The 20,633-nt window shown below is 39.5% G+C and overlaps 1 protein-coding gene across 1 annotated transcript in view; it reads right to left on the bottom strand.

The window, feature by feature from the left end:
• Window positions 1-20,633, bottom strand: part of LOC116063358 — a 104,570-nt gene that overhangs the window by 72,266 nt on the left and 11,671 nt on the right. Inside the window, exon 3 of the mRNA XM_031318320.2 lies at window positions 15,988-16,035. Coding sequence (XP_031174180.1) covers window positions 15,988-16,035 — 48 coding nt within the window. The remainder of the gene's footprint in view (window positions 1-15,987; window positions 16,036-20,633) is intronic.

The raw sequence follows: 20,633 nt of genomic DNA, 5'->3' as shown, positions 1-20,633 counted from the left end.
CAGCTTAACACAAAACAATGAGAGCAACAGACAAATTGTACAAGTACATTGGTCAGCTAAATGAAACAAAGTCATTGTCTTTAACCCTCTGAGGTCTAAGGGTATCGTGGCAGCCGTATCTGCTGCTGGCCCCCAGTGCCTGAAGCCTGGGAGAGAGGGCCTTTTAAGGAAGTGGAAGGAGCCAACAGGGAGATGAAAGGAGCTTGGAGTTTGCAACAATAATCCTTTTTGTGTAAATTTCTTACGATTTTTTTTTTTTTAAAGCTAATTCATTCTTTGTAAATCATTTCTTGTAATAGGTTGTTTAGGTTTGGTATCTCCTAAGTGGGTTAGATGTTTAATGTTATTTATCAGTTAAGCTCCTCTTGGTGTATGGGTAGGGTAGTCCATGTGGGTATATAAGTCCTGGTCCATTTGGTTAGGTTGAAACATAGTTTATTTATTACTTAGTTGAACTTGTTTAAGTTTGGGCCCTTTCTTTGGTAGTTTCTTAGGTTATATTAAGATTCTTTCTTTTTGTTATTTGTAACCAAGATTGAAAACTTTATTCAAAAGGTATTTTCACACATCTTCTTAAATTTACCTTTTTAGGGTATTTGCATAGAACAGATCCATTTCAGAACAAACTATGCTTTCGAAAAGTGAGGCCCACATTTTTTTCTAGAGCAATGTGTAAATAGATAATTTGGCGCTAAAGCTGAAACGTGGATGTTCGCTTTTTGAAATTCCTCAAATCTCCTTTGAAAACAAACCTTAACTTACTGTATGATGTGTTGTACGAATTGTTTCGATGCTTGAAATGAGTTTACCAAAACCTTAGGTTCACAAAGTACTGTAATATATGGATTAAAATAGTAAAAAGTCTAAAAATGAAATTTTGGAATATTGCTTTTTGAGTAGGAGGGTTGTCAAACATTGTTTGGACGCGCCAGAGCGTCTTTCATCCTCAGAGAGTTAACCTCACATGTAGGAAAATCAAACATCCCCTTCTACTAAGTGGGATCAAAACAGGGTGATACAAAACATAAATTCAAACAAACAGTAACTAAAGAATGAAAAAAACTGTGATGGCTCGGTGGAGGCATATGTGTCAACAGGAGTTGTCTGGACGCTGCAATGTTGCGTGCACTAGGATGTGGTAACGATTGAGCCCGTGATCATTTTATTGATACAACCTTGCACATTTGTATTATTGTAAATTAGGTGTGAATGTGTTTCTGAAATTGTATATTCTGATGTTTTGTACGTAAATTGCATTGAATATTTATTGTTTTACCTACTTGCCCAGGGACTACGGGCAGAAAATAGCAATTGTGCTACAACCTGGTACAATGCATCTCTCCTTGTTATACAAGGTTAATGTTTAATTGTGCATTGTCCCTGTTTAAATAAAATTACATTACATTACTATCAGTGGACAGTGTGCCGACTTTATGTTTAAGGCCCCGCTGTCTGGCTACTTGCAGAAAGTGCTTGGCGCACGCGTCGGTGAGAGGCCTCTTCTCTAGCTTCATAACAGTCAAAGCATGCGACCGAAGTTCCCACTGTGGGTCAAAATAATGTGCTGTGACCCCGAACTAACGGTGTCTTGGGGTGAGTGCAGTGCTGGTGCAGCGGTGCTGCATCGCTTCCTGATATCCAAAACTACGGAGCAGCACAAGGCCCAAATTACAGAATGCATGTGCGTTAGTAACGCACATCAAAAGAAATTAGTGCCGTTAAATGGAATTTGCATTATTGCGTCTATTTTGAATAGAACATAACAAATATTTATTTCGATAACTGATTAATTGGGGCTTTGTAAACTATAGAGTGTGGTCTAGACCTACTCTTTCTGTAAAGTGTCTTGAGATAACTCTTGTTATGATTTGATACTATAAATAAAATTGAGTTGAATTGAATTGAATTTAACCCTCTGAGGTCTAAAAGCATTTTTACATATCTTTTTAAATTCACCTTTTAAGAGTATTTGTATTTAAACTGATCCCCACATGTTATATGTTAAAATGTTCAGAACCAACTCAGCCCTTTGCTGCATGTCATTCCCCCTCTCTCTCTCCCCTTTCACGTCGTCAGCTGTCTTATATAATAAAGGCCTAAAAAAAAAAAAAAAAAAAAGCCCAAAAAATTGTTTTTAAAAAAACAAAAAACAAACCTACACTCAATTGTTTTGGTGCTTGAAATGAATTTACAAAAGTGTTGGGTTCACAAAAGTAGCGTAATATGTGAATAAAATAGTAAATAAATGTCTAAAATGAAATTTTGTAATATTGCTTTTTTGAATACGAGTGTTGTCAAACATTGCTGTTTTCCTTTGGGTGCGTCTGCAAATCCAATGTGACACTCTACACTAAAATGAGAGTGTTCTATTTCTATATGAATTATCAGTTAAAGTTAAAATGAATTAAAAGAAAAACTTTCCTATCGATTCAGCTGTTCATGTCCCATTCACTGCGCTTGGCGCTCTGCATTTCCTCAGACAGAGTGCCCAGAGTACGCTCTGCTACTCCCAGCGTGTGCTGCTGCTCTGAATAACCCAACAGCATATACCAACAGCGCTCAATAGTACAGTATGTGCCAGAGTGCTCAGAGTGTCTATTTACGAACTTTGTCTTCTAGTAAAGTGAATGTTTTTACTGTTGGTCAGACCAAACAAGCAATATGAAATTTGAACTTTTGTAGTTGTATAATTGATTTTATTTGTTTGTTCACATTGCTTTGAATGCATTTCTTTGTTACAGAGTTGACAGTAGACCGACCAGATTTGAACTGAGGATGTTGCCGTTCATTGTTCTAGGCCACCAGAGCACCCTGGGGTTTTGAAAGTTGTGATTAATCGTGAAAATAATTAGCAGATAAATTAATAATGTAAATGATCTTAAGTTGCAGCTTTAAACCAATCCAGGACTTGTTTTCAATTTTTGGAGTCGTATGTTATCTTACCATAAGTCACTCTATAAAAGAGGGCCAGCTAGATAAATGAATTGTAAACTATATTTGCAGCCATTTTACTTGAAGTCTGTGTGTGTGAGTGTGTGGGATAATGATGTAATAATAATGATGTAAGGAAAGTGACAATATAATAATAATAATAATAATAATAATAATAATAATAGTAATAGTAATAATACAGTGTCTGCAACAAAGTTATTTACTGTCATAAAGTAAAATATTGTTAGGAAATGGTGTTTAAGGAAGACATAGTACCTTGTTTAGACACATTATATATATATTTGGCTTGCAGTTACACAAGTGTTATATTACTTAATTGCACCAGTGTTAAAACAATTACAAAACTGAGCACATCTTTAACTTCCAAAAACTGTTTCGAAACAGTTTCTCAGTGGACAGTTTAACTTATTTGAGGTTTTTTAGTGCAGTAATATCAAATGTGGCTTCATTGTTATTTTGCAGGTTGGAATTGGTTTTAAATAGGCCATAGGAAAGTGACTCCATTTAATCTGAGCATTGAAATGTAGACCGTGTAATCAGTTCTCGTTCACATGTGGGCCAAGATAAGACTGGTTTTATTTGTGTGTAAATCTATCCTGAGAGGCCTCATTCTTGGCTGTGGCAATAGTAAGCCATGCCTCCAAGCTATAGCAGTGTTTGTATGTGTGTGTGTGTGTGTGTGTGTGTGTGTGTGTGTGTGTGTGTGTGTGTGTGTGTGTGCGTGTGTGTGTGTGTGCGTGTGTGCGTGTGTGTGTGTGTGTGTGTGTGTGTGTGTGTGTGTGTGTGTGTGTGTGTGTGTGTGTGGACATAACTGGTCCTTCACTTCGAGTCCCCACCCTCTGCCTCAGGATCCTTGTGTAATTATGAGATGATCTGGGCATTGCACACAAAGCATGGTCACACAGCCTCAGGAAGTGAGCACAATAATCTTTGTAACAAGGCGAGGAAGCCTCTCTCATGGTGGAAATAAGGAAATGTAACTCAAGGGGAGATAAGATAATATGATACGTTTTCTGTATTGTTCAATAAGAGAAGAAGTTCAACAGAGGTAACCTTTAAGCAAACAAAACATCTTGACATGTATTGTGGTATGACCACTGTACTCTTTGTTTCAGCAGAAGTTGCAGTGCAATACAATACGTGTGCGTATTCTTAATCGTTTGCATCTATATCTGTTACTTTAGCCCCGCAGTGGCACCATGCATTATGAAGAAAACTTGATTGCGAGCTGTCACCTGAGCCTCGATCCACTTTAATTACATCTGCCGTGTGGACTTATATGCATAGAAATGGCTTATTTGAAGAGCGCATGAAAAGGAGTTCATTTGAAAAACTACAACAAAACCATTTGTTCCCACCAAAACAGCACTCGCTTGTATGACAAACGATGCTTTAGTCTTATGAATAATTCTTAAATTCTAAGCAATCAAGTTTGAAAGATATCGTAAATCCTGTTTAAATGGCCTCATTCATTACACCGGGGATATGGGGGGGGATACGAATAAAGTGTTGCATCTGAAATTGTCACTGACTTCATGCGTCGCTGGGAGATGTTCAGCGCGGAGCTGATGTATGGTACGACTGACTGTATGGTGATGGAAATGTCGCCATGGCCTCGTTAGCATTCTGCTGTAACCCTCGGGCAGGGGTGTCAGATTCTCTCAGAATTTACAGCTCAGTTTGGAACCGAAAGAGTCTGTGCATAATGGCTATGAGGGGCCCTAATAATCAAAATACTGATCCAGTCTAGCAAGGTCTGCTATGAGGTAGATGACAACTACGTATGTGAAAAAGGTTACACTCTAAGAAAATAGCTGTGTATTAACAGTCATAGGTCTGCATATTTTAACAGAAATTGTCCACAAAATGTGATTAAGGGCCCTATCTTGCAGCGCAGCACAAAGCCCGACGCAAGTATCTTTGCTAGTTTAGGACCGACGCAATTGTCAATTTCCCGTCCAGCGCCCACGTCGTTTAAATAGCAAATGCACTTGCGCCCATCTTTGTGCCCATGAGCGTGCTTACAGGGAGGTGTGTTCAGGTGCATTCTTGCCGTATTGCTATCTTGAGGCAGCGGAAAGTGATCGCCCCATGGACCGACAAAAACCTGGTCTGAGGTCAATAACGCAGTATTTCATTGTTATTTTTTCAGCGCATTAGTAAAATGCGCGCGCACACTATGCTTGTTACACACACACAGGGACGCACAGCAGCACACAAACATGCAAACGATTGAAAATAAAAATATTACAATGTGAAATAGTATTATGGAGTTTTGGTGGCATAGTGCTTGTGCCATATATGAACTGCTCGCATGCTTCCACTTCACGCACGAGCAGATCAGCTTCTCCAGAAAATCTCTCCTTCCTGCTTAGCAAATCTGCCATCATAATAGCAATGCGCCAAGGTACAAACGCGCCTGGCTTTTAAAGGGAATGGGAGATGACACTCTGATTGGTTTATTGCATGTTATGCCCAAAACACACCTATGAATTAATGAAGACACTAAGTACAACCCTTTGGAACCATGCACCTTCCGCCATTAAACTAGCAAAAGTGGATTCGTACACGCCCTTAACGCACCTGCGCCAGGCCCTTCACGCCATGCACTTAGATCGTTAAAATAGGGCCCTTAAAGTTGTTTTACAGTTTTTTTTTACATTTGGAATTGTATAATTTGTGCTCCGACAACTTCTGGCTGGCCACAGAGGTTGGTTATAGGAAATTAAAGAAGTCCACGTTGTCACTTTTTTTTCCCCGATGTTTTTTTTGTAGCTTTTTAAAAAACATTTTGGGCATTTTTTTTTACGATGCTCTTGTCACTTTTTCCCGCTTTTTTTGTGACACTGTTTTTCCAGTGTTTTTTTTCAAAGGTTCTGTATTTTAACTGTACACTGTAAGAAAAGAAATCCGTAAAAAAACGGACAATGTCTTGGCAGAAAATGACCACCTTTTCTTTTATTCTCTATACTAAATTCTCTTAATTTACAGTATATCCTCTGTACAATTAACGGATATTTCTGTTAATCCAAAAATCAAAATAAGGAAAAACACCTGCTCATCACAGAAAATTCCTTCGTATTAACACGGAATATTAGCCCATATTTCCATGGACTTCTCTGACAGTGTAGTATGAGTCAAAAGCAGCATAAACATGAAGCTGAAATAGCTGTCATTGAATGCAGTTTATGTTATGTTTTCTTTCTTTCTTTCTTTCTTTCTTTCTTTCTTTCTTTCTTTCTTTCTTTCTAGGTTTGTCCAAGTAGGCTTTGGGCCTTCTGCCTATGTATCAACCTCAGGCAGGTTTTTAATGCCAACAAATCATTATAATGAGGCCACCACCATATCGCTGTACTATGATATAAACTAGACACTAGAAAATAGTGTTTGAGGACAAATCTATGTAATAATAACTATGTTATCAATTATTAATATAATGCTAATAATTTAATACATTTTTCCTTCCTTTTTTTCTTTTTCTTTGATGATTAGGTTTTTCAGCACGTATCGGCGCATGTCATAATTTTCCCAACTGAAAACTGAAGATTATTTCAATGAAGTGTGGTTTTAACTGGCCAACGATAGAGTCAAATCGGCATGCTGATCTATTTTGATTCTGATATTATGGGATGGAAATGATCCTGTGCATATGGATTTGCTGCTTCTTGCCATGTGTTGAGCTATATATTAAGAAGTCTGATATAAGTGAAATATGATTGTCCCCCCCGCCCCCAGCTAGAGTGCTGTCAATCTGACAATTGTGATTTCCATTGGATCAGAATACTGTCTACTTGGCTGCCTGTTCTGCCAATTTTCAGCCCTCGTCACGTGGCCAATTAATGTTTCCATGACGACTATATACAATTTTGATACCATGGAACCAGCACTGGAATTGTTTTTTGGCAGACTGAGCTTAAAAAAAATGTGTATTGTATTCGGGTATACCATTTTTTTTAAATGAAAACAAGTGAAATTAATAATGAATGTGATATTTTATGACCAATTATTTAGCAGAATTACACTGTGCCCTTCTATCCTATACTATATATATTCCTATTTTTCTAAGCAGACACACACACACACACACACACACACACACACACACACACACACACACACACACACACTTCAAAAATCCTGGAATCGTGAATGATTGAGTGAAATGAGTGAAAAGACTACAGAGTTAGTGACTCCAGTATTCCAGACAGTATTTAAATAAATTTCCCTGCATGCATTGCTCTCCTGTCCTGCTTTATACATCTCATTCCATGAGCACTGTGCTAAGAAGGGTAGCAAATGTGAACTACAACTAAGCTACTTAACCACGATGAATTAAGGCCTAACATTTGAAAATTTGATTCTGAAATGACTGTCATTATGGTGCATTATGTGTGAGCATAATGATTGCTTTGGCGCTGTTTGAAGACAAAGGCATACTCTGGAGGGAAAGTACAGTCAGAGGAGAAGTTGATTTCATGGCTGTTAATGATTTGTGAACTTCAAACCTTAATTTAAGCAGCCGTCGAATTCTGCCATTTCACAACTCGTCTTTTGTTAGCTACCTAAATAGTAATGCATCTGCAAATGATTTATCTTTCTCTGGACACAAAGTGAGCCATATTATCCACAGAGAACTACTTGTCAGACAGAAAAAATTGCTTTTTTTGGGCTGATATTTGCTTTGTACAACATGTGCTTCAGTTAGGAACAAATACAAGAGAACATACTGTAAAGGCTTAAGATGAATAGTGTTTTAATCTTTTCACTTAATGGATGCAATGGCTTTGGAGAACAGAACTACACATTTTGAAATCATATGCATCTTTTAGCAAATGTAGCAATAGTTAGATATACTGTACTTATGCAGAGTTTTCTTTGGCATCTGTTATGCTTTTGTGGGTACAAGATTTGCACCAAACTTCCAGGGTGTTGACAAAGAGATGAATTGCATACCAAGATCGGGGACCACACAGTAACTCTGACCACATTTTCTTCACAGCTGTATTATCAAACTACCAAAACAGACACATGGAAAATGGGACTGACTTAGCCTCCAGTTTTTTTAGGATGTGTCCAAGGTTGCAAACAGTGCAGAGACCAACTGGACCTGTTATTAATTCTCCATCAGTTTTAGTTTGGATGCCTGAAAGCCAATTAAAGGAAACTTAATTGAATCAGCCTCAGGACCCTCCCGAAACAGGAACTCAAATGAATAGTGCTCGAGGACGAATGGCAGGAAAGAGAGGGAGGGCATGGAGGTTAAATAAAAAGGGTGAACTTACCAAGAGTCCAAGTCCTTTCTTGGAATAATGGCTACAGACTGACCCTGCTATGATGTAAATTACATTTTGTGTGCACCTTATCCAACCAAACCAGATGCTGTAGTTATTTCTTATTTTTTTTCAAAGTCTGGTGACATTGTGACTCTTCAGTTTCAGCCCAAATTTTGTGTGGAATTTGCTCCAAATACAGATGCTACATTTACATTTGTGAAGACCAGGGGTCGGATGCATAAAACTCAGAACAGATTTACAACTAAAAATAAACTCTGCATAAGGACAAAGACAGACATATGTACATTGTTTTTGTACAAAAAACCTATTTTAAGTGTAAGACACATCTCTCTCCTTATATGTAAGCTCCTCCTTATCATATCCACTGCTATCTCTAGTAAACTGTGTGTATGCCAAGTCTGTTGTATTCGTTACTCACCGCACATATAAACACCAGTTTATGTATGGGAAATAGCGTATGCATTTTTTTGTGCATAGGCATTGTTTATAGTCTGGCTCCAAGACTACTTGACGCAGGTCCTGCAAAATTTCGGCAGTTAAGTTTAGGCAAGAAAAAAGTGAGTGTTATGCGCCGACGAAAGTTTAGTTTAGGAACCAAAACGACCATGGTTTGGATTAAAAACACTCGCAAGGAACAAGTATTTCCTGGGTGAAAGTCTTTTGTTTTCCCCGGGATGTGAACTCTGCTCCCTGGCTTGATAATCCTGTGTTTTAATGCCCACCCATCCACCCCGAGAGAGAGAGAGGGAAGGAGGGCTCATAGAAAAGAGAGGGAGCGTGCGATGGACTAAAGTGTATGATACAAAAACTTTATTTGACCATAAAGCCGATTGTTATGGGTTATGTAACGCAACATTAAACCATATTGATATAAACTGTTTTGTCTAATCCCATATCTCGTTTGAAAATATGTCAATATAATGTTGGGTTGCACATTAGGTGCTTTGGGGGCCTTCTGTAAGTTATTTTGGGGTTACAATGGGTCTGGAGAAAGCTGCAATACCGGAGGCCAAGCAATCGACCCTTTCCAAACTGTACAAACTGTAAACGGGCACTCCACTAACTTAGAAAACAAATTTAAATGTTATAAATATTAAAATAGAAAGACACACACGCACACACACACACACACACACACACACACACACACACACACACACACACACACACACACACCCTCAAGGCTGTGTTCCATTGTCCTGTGAAAGCCATGAGGAGGAATTCCTTTCATGTGTCATCTCCTGTCACATTACTGTCCTGACAGAGGCTTAGTGACATATGAGAGGCCTCGGCAGAATGTCCTGCTTTTAGTCAAATGAAGAGTCTGGCAGCTGCTGCATTCATCAAAATCAAAGGATAATCTGCTTTCCATATAGAATCAAGTGATGATTAACATTTTTTTAAAAGAGGGGATGGAAGTGTAAATGCTAGCACCTTTAAGGAGACACTTGAGATGCACGGGGCGGGGAAACGGTGCAGAATTGTGTCAGAAGATATGGAAGTTATACGAACGAAGTGTATCAACTAAGCTTTCAGGTTAGACTGTCACTCTGTCTGGACTGATTTCTATATTATGATTTTAATTGCCCACTGCCTTTTAAAACCAGTTCATTTGAAATACTTCTTTCAAATAGAAATAAATCACAGAAGGGGCACTCATGCTGTAAAATATTAACACTATACAAAATCTAGTGTAATAAATTCTATTTTAAAGTCTGCAATAGAAGGTTTTAAAAAATTCAGAAGGTTTTTCCTTTTGATAAATCATACTAATTTACGTTTACATTTATTTATTTGGCAGACGATTTTGTCCAAAGGGACAAACAAATGAGGTACAATCCAAGCCACAGTAGATCAACAATCACTAATATATCCATGTGTGTGATGGAGCAAATTGTAAACTACCACATTTACCATGGCTGGAGAAGCTCTAGGTAATTTACTATTAAGAAAAGTAGACAGTCATAGCTTCCCAGGTTGCAGACTCCCTGGTCGACAATCAAGTCTGCCCAAAACATTGGGAGAGTCAGATTTTACAACACCTTCAAAGATACAGTTTTAGGCTATGTTCACACTTAGTGTCTTTTTTGACAAGAAAAAGTTGATTAATGCGCTTTTGTAGTGAAAAAAAAAGCTGGCAGCGTTTTTATTCCAAAAAGTTTCCGAGAGCGTCTCTTGTTGCTATAACAACAGCTACTGCTACAGTATCGTAGCTAGAGCGCTATATGGAGCCGTGCTAACGTTAGATAAAACAAAGTGGTGGAGCGAGCTAGAGAAAGAACAGAGACAGAGAGTGGTGCTGCTAACGTTAAATAAAACAAAGCGAGTTCCCTGTACAGGGAGCACCCGGTCATACCATATAACTCGCTGTGTTCCAACTCCATTTTTTCTTGTTGTTTCCTGTGTGAAAACGACAGGTCTGGCTACTCCGCTTGTCATTGGCCGGCTGTCAAAAAAAAACGCCCTACGTCTAGTGTTTTTTTCTTCAGAAAAGTTGAACTTTTTCAACTTCAAAAAGACGCTCCGAGCTGCAAAAAATAAGTCGCCGCTGGCGTTTAAAAAAGCGCTCAGGACTTTTTTGAAAACACAGTTTACTCCATAGGAGTATAACGTAAAACAGATGCTGTGTCAAAATAGCTTTAGGTGGGTGTTCCCAGGAAATAAAAGTCCGGAAAATGGATCCAATGGAACAACTGGATTTAAAAAATAAATAAACTAATAAACAACCAATCCTTGCCAACACGTATTTTGAAGTGGTTGCAATGGGAAATAAAAAACAATCTGAGAAGTCCTTACAGATATTAAACCTAAAAATGGTTGACATTACGTTCAAGGGTATTCATATCTTTAAGCAACTTAGAATTTGCCAACAAAACCAGACATTTCAAACTCACATTCACATTTTCAAGCAATCAACAAGTGCTCTTTTGACATATATTGTTTTCATGCCAGCTAATCAAACGGGTTTTCTGACTTCCTACATTATTTACTGTTATAAGGCCTTGTGTCCTGTCATGAAAATTAACACTGAATTCCCAACGAGACAATTGAAGCAGCACTGGTGAAATTAAATGCCCTGACAGGAAATAAAAGCAACCCAGTTCTCTATTACACCAATATGGCTCCGACAGTTATACGTGAGGAACCCCTCATGGTACCAAGAATTACTATTTTTTATTACGAATGCATCATTAGACACAGAGTCTGTCCTCCTGACCTCAGCTCTGTTTCGGACAAGGGCTAATCAGAGCCAAGGAAGGGAGCTGTGAATGTGCTTTCTCCTTCAAAATCTCAAACCAATGTCTTCTCCACCGGACTCCAATCAAAGGGAGCGGAGGCCATTAGGCGGCTCTGGACCTCCTTTTCTTTATAATTAGACCCTCCTGGAAAGACCGAGCACCAGCTAGCCCTCTGCTATTTGTGGTAGGCCTAATTAGTCCAGAATGTGAGCTGTCAACATGCAAAAATCGTGCCAGTAGGTCCACAATGCCCAGCCACCCCCACTGTGTTCAACAACAAGCACCTAGCCTCGGCCACTGGAATGCATTAACTTTCTCCTCTCTTTTTTTTCCCTCGGCGACTCGTGTCAAATCCAGGTCCCTCAGAACAAAATCTTAATAATTAACTGGCAAATTTGAACATGATTGCTTGTGACACACCTACTCTGGTAATTATTGCTTTGAGGCCATGTGCTAATGAAATTAATGCATTCATTGCCCCAACACATTAACATAACTCATACAAATGGCCCACATTTGAGACTACGTTGCAAAAGGGGAAAAACAACATACAAGAAAAAGCAGCATCGACAAGAAAAAAAAGCTAGAAAATGAAATGGCTGGCACATTGAGTTGCAGATTGTATGATGATCACTGCTTCCTTAAAGTCTTAATGGCTAAAGCCTCTTAATGTTAACCAAGGATGATTGCAGTTATGCATTTCAGAGTGATAGCAGCGCAGGACCAAATGATTATCACTATCATCATTACAGTCATTGCTGATGTACATATACATCTCTCTGTGGACAAATATTAAATGGCCGTGCCACTGTAGACATTAAAATGTTATTATACTGATGCATTAACTTACTGTGGCAGAGTTCATATCAATATACAGCAGAAGCTTCCCAACAATCATTCTCTAAATGGCACTGCTGCATTCACCAGTTCTGCCACTAAACCCTGTTCATGGCTGTTTGGACTCTCAGTGGGATGTCTCTGCTCGGCATTAATAATTGATGACGATTCCATCGGTACAATGGACTAAGACAACTGCAACGGTCAGTTAGAGATGCTGCAAAAGTGCAAGAAATGTCCCCTCATAGGTAAAGAGCAGAGATGGTTGTAACGCCTAAAAAAATGTGTTTGCCTGCAGCAGAATACTGTCAGGGAAACAGGGAAAAAATGAAAATGACTTCCATTTAAACAACACTGAGTTACATTATTACAGTCAGGTAGGGGTCTGCAGGTTAACATGACAGCTCATGGTAGTAGTTCAACCTCTGTTGATATATCATGGGGACCTTATTTATTTATTTTTTGAACAGCAAATCAGTACAGTGCAGCACAGACTCATTTAAGTTTAGGTTAGGTCCAATGAATAATATTTCGTGAAGTATTATAGTGCAGCATGTTGAACAGATTTTTGGTAAGAAGCAGTTTGTTTTGACTTGACTTTTTTGCAAAATTGAAGTTATTAAAAAGAAGAAATGTAAGTTTTATTACAGCGCCCCATGCATAAGTGTTATCCAGGGAGCATGAGTTTTTGGCTTGAACTGATGATGTGCAATATCAGTGTGGGTGGGCACTAAACATTTTTGCAATATCACTTCATTTCCAAAGGCCACACAGGAAGTTATAACATATTTAGCACAATTTAGCACATTGACCATACACGTTCCAGCCACATACTAGGTTTTGACCAAGTCTTGTTATAATGTATGACAAATACAGCACTGAATGTACAGGAACTGCCAATGACTTAAAGTGCTCATATTATGCTCATTTTCAGGTTCATAATTGTATTTAGAGGTTATATCAGAATATGTTTACATGGTTTAATTTGCAAATAACACTATGTTTTTGTTGTACTACACAATGCTGCAGCTCCTCTTTTCACCCTGTGTGTTGAGCTCTCTGTTTTAGCTACCGTGTGAGGCATCTCACTTCTGTTACATCTTTGTTGGGAGTCGCATTTACCGGGCGCAGTACCTAGTTTAGCACTACAAGCCAGTAAGAAGCAGAGTAGGGCATGCTACGCTAGCATCTAGGTGAGCATTATAACCTGTGTTACAAAGTGACGCACGCCACATCCATCACGGAAGTAAAGGCTGGACTCCAATAGAGCTGTTTGGAGCAGTATGTGAACAGTGTTTTCTGTTGGAGATGGTAAGTCCCTTTGGGGTGGACTTTGGGCTTTTTCACTTTGTAAAACTATTACATGCACAAAAAAGATAAAGGATAGGAAGATAAATAAAGGAAAGGGAAAAAAGCATAATATGAGCACTTTAACAAATTACTTAATAAATAAAAAGTAATGTCTGGTGGAAACCAGTCTTTATATTGGCAACGAAGTTAGGCTAACTAGCTTCTACTTTATGAGTGAAAGCTAGTAACTTGTTAGTCTCGCATTGCCAGACCTATCGCCACAGCACTGCGGAGTAAGGTCTGGCCCCTCCACACATACATTCCTGGATAGGAGAAAAAACGCTCTGTGTTGTTTCGCATTTCTTTAAACCAATCACAATTGCTTGGGCAGCACTAAGCGACGGTGGCTCTTGTTTTGGTGGAACATTTGCACCCCGCAAATAGCTTTGAGCTATTGTAGCTGGATCCATGGTTAAATCATTTTGTCATTTGCTCTTACCAGTGTATCGCCGTGTGTACTTCAGCCATAACAATCCCACCAATCAGTCCCAAAATGTCCCAGTTAGAGAGTAACTGACTACTACTACTACTAACATATTGTTTGTCAATCTTTACAATAATTATCCGAAAGAACCAAAAAAGCCTGTCTTATTGCACGATCCAAAGTTTTTTTAAAACTTGGCTTTTTCAGCGTGAAACGTGCTAGCTCGAAGTTTATAATTTCCCGGAAGCGAAGGGATAACACACAGAGATCGGAAGGTGAGAGAAATCCGGCGTGTGGCTTTATCCTGGAAATGTACTTCAGCTGATTAAGGCTAGTAACTTGCTAACTTCCACTTTTTAAGTGGAATACTTTGTGAGTTTCGTGAGTCTGGTCATTTACTCAGCAGGTGTTAAAATAATATGAACGGAAATTTACTTCTAATGGTAATCATTTTGAGTGCAATACAAACTAAAGGGAGAGGTGTCTTACATTGTTAATGGTTGATAACAAACGCTATGTGGGCTTGTGTTATCATTTGTCTGAAATACGATTATGAGGATTATGACTCCAGTCAGTAGCACGCCACGAAAGTTAACAGCATATCTCCCAGCATCCCTGGCTCTCAAATGTCAGTCAACCACTGCCAAGGGAAACACCCAGCTCGGGGCTTCAAGTTTAAATGCTTTAAATGTTTCTACAAATAGGTTTTATCCTCTTTAGAAAAATATACACAATACCCACAGTATTATTATAGTTTATATTGAAATACAAAAATTGAGAAAAATTCCAAGTTCCATTCGACTTTAAAATCCATGTCCTGAAAACATACTCATCACCCTTTTGGTAAAAACCTCCAGCTGTATGTAATAGAGACATGTTGACTTTGATAAAAGAAAGCATCAGACTCTGGACCAATTGGTCTTTGACCCCAAATGGAGACAAAGACAAATTCCTAGATGAGTAACAACAATCAGTGAGACTTCCCCACGGACTAGATGTTTCATTTAACTTTCATGATTGTGTGAATCTGTGTATGTGTGTGTGTGTGTGTGTGTGTGTGCATGATTTCATGTTTAAAAAATATCTCCGAAATCCTGAAAGGTCGTTGTCAGAGTAACTGTGACATTTTCTTCCACCGAGTGGATCCCTCCTATACATACACACAAGAACAGACAGCAAAGATCACACTGTCAACCCGCTGCTGCAGAGCAAACAATGAATAAAACACTCAGTAGCCAGCACTTGATGCTTTGACCCACGACACAAGCATGAATACATACAACACATCAACAGCACACTTCCTAATCTGAGATGGTTAGTAATGTAGCCACCTTATCCAGCATGCAACCCCATCTGTGATGACACATCAGCTCCAACATTTCACACAAATAAACTCACAAACACAAGACACAATGTGTTGACGGAAAATTTGCATTAGCAATGTACCACAGGAAAGCGTGATTAATTTCTGCTCATGAAATGAATACAGATTTGGTCATTACATGGCTTGTATCCTTTGCCAAATATTGTAATGTTTCTCCCTCCTTTTTTCACAGCGAGTGTTATGCTGCAATAATAAGGAATATAAGACAGCTTACAGCTCATAAGCAACACAACTGCTGGAAAATCAGCTAAATCACAGAGCAAAACAAAGACCTGATTGCTCATTAGTATTATGGATCAGCTCTGTTTAAATCTGTTTTGTGAGATGCAGTCACTGTTTAATGACTTAAACGGTGTTTGCTTAAATGCTTGCTACCTACATTTCACACAGGAAGATTAAAAGAATGAGACATCATCAGATCTCTCATTGCATTTTTATAATACCCTCCCGCACACACACACACACACACACACACACACACACACACACACCTATTGATGTACTTGCCTTGGCTTTGCAGATAATGCAGCGCAGCCTGTCTTCACTCCCAAATCCCTGTAAGGAAACAATATTTAAAAGTAATTTAGTAAAGTTCTAAAGCATGGACTGTAGAATGACATGCATGAGTGAGAAATCATTTGTTTACTGTTTTGATCAATAAACTAATTATAATTGTTTGGAAAATGTAATTGCATCTCTAACCCAAAGCTGTTAAAGACGCAAACACAATAACAAAATAGGAAACACAACCATATTTCAGAAACATAATGTCAGAAAGCACATTTCACATTGTTGTACTTTAACAAGAGTTCTATTTTAGTTGTGTGTGTGTTTTGTCCAATGTTGTTGTGTTTTGCACCTCAGGGCCACCGTAGTTATCGTAATTATTAGATGGACATGCATAACTAGATGTTTTAATGCACACACTTAATGTACCACTTCACACGACAGAACTGCACATGAAACAAAAATAACGTTGTCAATAATCTTCAAGCTGGTGCTAACTATCCGAATATGCTAATAACAAGAAAAGCAGTTGTACAAACACAAACTGCCAAATCCACTGCTAATATGTGTCGCATGTAGGAGCACATTTTGATAGATGTTAATGGCATATAATTATAGAACACTGTCATTAGGCAATGTGATTTTTATAAAGAGAACCATTGCCCCTGGCACTATGGCCTGATTGCTGTGAGTGTTTGGCTAATGAATGTAAACCAAGTCTGTTTGCAGTGATGAGAATTATCAACCCATGAGTGGGCTGGTGGTGGGGGTGGGGGGTGGGGGGTGGGTTACATGTCAGCATTTAAACTTATCTTCTCACTGTGTTTTTCATGTGTTCACACTGGTCAATGCTTTACTCCCCAGAAAGTTGTTGCCATTTTCCAAACCCCTCTTCTCACTTCTTCCCCCCCTAACTACAATGTATTTTATTTCAGATAGATGGGGTTACAAATTCTGAAGAGCATTTTTTTTCCTATTAACTTCAATAGAGTAGAAATTAAAATACATAGTATATACTGTATATCCGTTGGGATAGCAAGCGTGGTATTCCATTACTTTCCAAAAGCCTGCGTCCTTGCTCTGTATTTTCTCAAGCCGTCGTTGGGCAGTGAGACACACCAGGCCACACTCGGCTGGTGTGGTACAAGCCATACAGTCCCCCCGTGCCCTTGTACATTGTGCTGCGAGGGGTTTCACCCCTCTAGGAATGCACTCCCTATAATGAGGGTCGGGGGTCAAAGTGCTGCCGCGCCTGGAGGCCGGGATCTCCTAGGCACACTCAGTCACTGACTCTGTCCCTATATTTAAATTCTGCCTCAGGACATGTTTTTCAAAGGGCATCTCCTAACTAGTTCCTGGTTACTAATTAGTTTTGTACCATGCTATTTGTCTTTGGGAACCTGAAATGGGGAAGGAGAGGGGGGGGGCACAAATGAGGCAGTCTAAAAAAAGATAGCGTATGGTTTGGCTCAGTGCAGATGATAGTCATTCAGATAGTCCTCGGCTGCAAACATGCTGAAGTACGTATCAACAGTTGTGGAAATTAATGCCAGCACTGTTTTATTGTTTGAATGCAGCCTGTTTTAGTGACAACATCTGTGTGATACTGTTGTGGGTGAAATTAAATAAGGACATGGAATTTGCCCTTTTTTTCTTCAAGCTGCTTTTAGGAGTGCTAACGGTGCATGCTATCACTCCCAGCTGGCTAGCTCTGTCTCTCTCTCGCAAGTCAAATCATTATTGGATTACATTTTCTGGCTTCATAAAATGCGGTTAAGAGGCACTTTAGACATATGTGCATGACCTGCTTTCCAGAGATGGCTATCAGAGCAAAAGTGACAGGTCAATTGCTGATTTCTGTTCTGTAAAAGGGAAAGGGGCTCCCTACCCTGAGCACTCTAAAAGGTTGCACGCTCTCTCTCTCTGTCTCTCTCTGTCTCTCTCTCTCTCTCTCTCTCTCTCTCTCTCTCTCTCTCTCTCTCTCTCTCTCTCTCTCTCTCTCTGTCTCTCTCTCTCTCTCTCTCTGTTTCTCTCTGTCTGCTTCTCTCACACACAAAAAACTAAAGTAGTCTCGTAGCATCAGCACACACTCTCAGCAGAGAGCAGTGTTCTGTGCGTGCATGTGTGTGTGTGTGTGTGCGTGTGTGTGCCTGCTTCATGAGCCTGAGCGTGTGTGTGTCTGTATATAATTGTATAGTGGGAAGACACACACTTAATGGAAGTGGCTCTTCACTCTGACAGCTGGGTGGTGCAGATGAAAGGTCTGCTGTAGCATGATGTCTACCACTTGTGGAGTATCCAAAGAGACCCAAAGCTCACAGGAGTGGACGGCACAACAGTAAACCATTCAACAGCAGACACACATTTTATACTTAATTAATATACAATGATTGTATGTTATAATAACTAATTCATATATTATGTACAGCAGAGCAACTTACAGAGTTAGAGTTGGATGTTGTTATTCAGAGTTGCATTCTGTGCGTACCACACATGGAAATACAGATATTGTACAGTCCAAAAGTGCATAAGGGACACAGATTGAATTAATTTTCACTGTATCTGCTCTTAGGCTCTCTAGTCAAAGCTGTACTCGAGCGATGTAGTATTGCACTTCCATATAGCTGGGTGACTTGCGAGATACAGATTTAAAACATATTGATCAATATTGGTATAGTCTATATCCACGACGTTCCACTTCCGGGATTGCTCCGTTGCTGCCAAAAATTCCGCCGGATTTCACTCTTTTCAGCCTGATGTCTGGTACCTTCCGCTTTCTTTCTTTCTTTGGATAGCCTTGCATGTTGAAGTTGGACATGGTGATCTACTTAAAGGAACACGCCGAGTTATTGGGACTTTAGCTTATTCACCGTAACCCCCAGAGTTATATAAGTCCATACATACCCTTCTTATCTCCGTGCGTGTTGTAATTCTGTCCGACGGTTTCACCGATAGCTTAGCCTAGCACGGATCCTGAAGGTAATTGGTTCCAACTAGCCTACTGCTCCGAATAAGTGACAAAATAACGCCAACATGTTCCTATTTACATGTGATTTGTAAAGTCACAGCGTGTACAAATAACAAGGTCAAATGAGACACAGCCATCTTCTAACCGTATACAAACTGGGAACTATATTCTCAGAAAGGCGAAGCACTGCTACTCTCTGCTACTTGGGCGGAGTGATATGCTTTGCAGCACCTGAGAAGCCCTAAGCAGATCAGCAGTGCTTCGCCTTTCTGAGAATATAGTTTCCAGTTTATATACGGTTAGAAGATGGCTGTGTCTCATGTGACCTTGTTTTTTTTACACACTGTGACTATACAAATCACAACATGTAAATAGGAACATGTTGGCGTTATTTTGTCACTTATTCGGAGCAGTAGGCTAGTTGGAACTGATTACCTTGAGGATCCGTGCTAGGCTAAGCTACCGGTGGAACCGCCGGACAGAGTTACAACACGCACGGAGATGAGAAGGGTATGTATGGACTTATCTAACTCTGGGGGTTACGGTGAATAAGCTAAAGTCCCAATAAGTCAGCGTGTTTCTTTAAGTCAAAACACTTTACATCCTGCAATCAGTGGCGAGGAAGGTATATATTTTTTTTATTTTTTGGGACATTTTTAGGCCTTTATTTGACAGGACAGCTGAAGACATGAAAGGGGAGAGAGAGGAGTCGGAGGTCGGAGTCAAACCCGAGCTGGCTGTGTCGAGGAGTAAACCTCTGTATTTGGGCGCCCACTCTACCAACTGAGCTATCAAGTTGCCTCTACACTTTGTGTTGGAATTTTGAACTCTGGTGGATTTATGAGGACTATGGTTAACTGCTCCTCAGATCTCTGCAGGGTAAATCCAGACAGCTAGCTAGACTATCTGTTCAATCTGAGTTTTCTGTTGCATGACTAAAACAAATTTTGAATGTACACATGTTCCACAAAAAACAAGTTCCTTCACGAGGCTATTTCGCAGTGGCACCGTGGCTCTGTTCGGTGCTTAGCGTTGTCCATGACGATTGTGATTGGTTTAAAGAAATGCCAATAAACCAGAGCATGTTTTTCTCCCATCCCGGAATGCAGTGTGGACTAGCCAGACCCTCCTCCGCAGCGCTGTGGAGGAAGGTCTGGCAAAGCGAGACTAATATTGGTACAGCAGATTCCTAGATATCCTGATTTGAAGTCGCTAGCATGGATCAAGCTCCATAAATACTGGATACTACACTAACCATATGGCGTGGCAATAGTGTCTCTTCATCAGATACTCCCTGCCTGTTAAATGCCCACACAACGTCTTTTGTGTAAAAGAATGTGATCTCAAAGCCCAAGCCTAGATAACTCTGATGACCTCATCAGGGTAATTTTCTCAGACTTGACAAAGGTCCCCCACAGTGACGTAAAAGTACAGAATATACAACTGTTTTTATAGGCTTAGTAGTACTCCCCATGACTACTAAACTAATCTTGTGAAATTGGTGGACCTCCCTGGCTTGTCATTTTATTTTAACAGCTACACATACTGCTGTATCAATCTGTTGGGTGTGACTTATTATGGCTTTGTAAAGTTAATATGGCAAACGTGTTTATAAAAACGCATGCCTGTTTACGCAGACAAAGATCAATATTAGCATTCAATTGGAGTGATGTTTCTG

Source organism: Sander lucioperca, chromosome 11, assembly GCF_008315115.2.
Source record: "Sander lucioperca isolate FBNREF2018 chromosome 11, SLUC_FBN_1.2, whole genome shotgun sequence".
Classification (NCBI taxonomy): domain Eukaryota; kingdom Metazoa; phylum Chordata; class Actinopteri; order Perciformes; family Percidae; genus Sander; species Sander lucioperca.
Note: the sequence above shows the minus strand (reverse complement) of the source record. Positions and strands in the feature narration are given on the sequence as shown.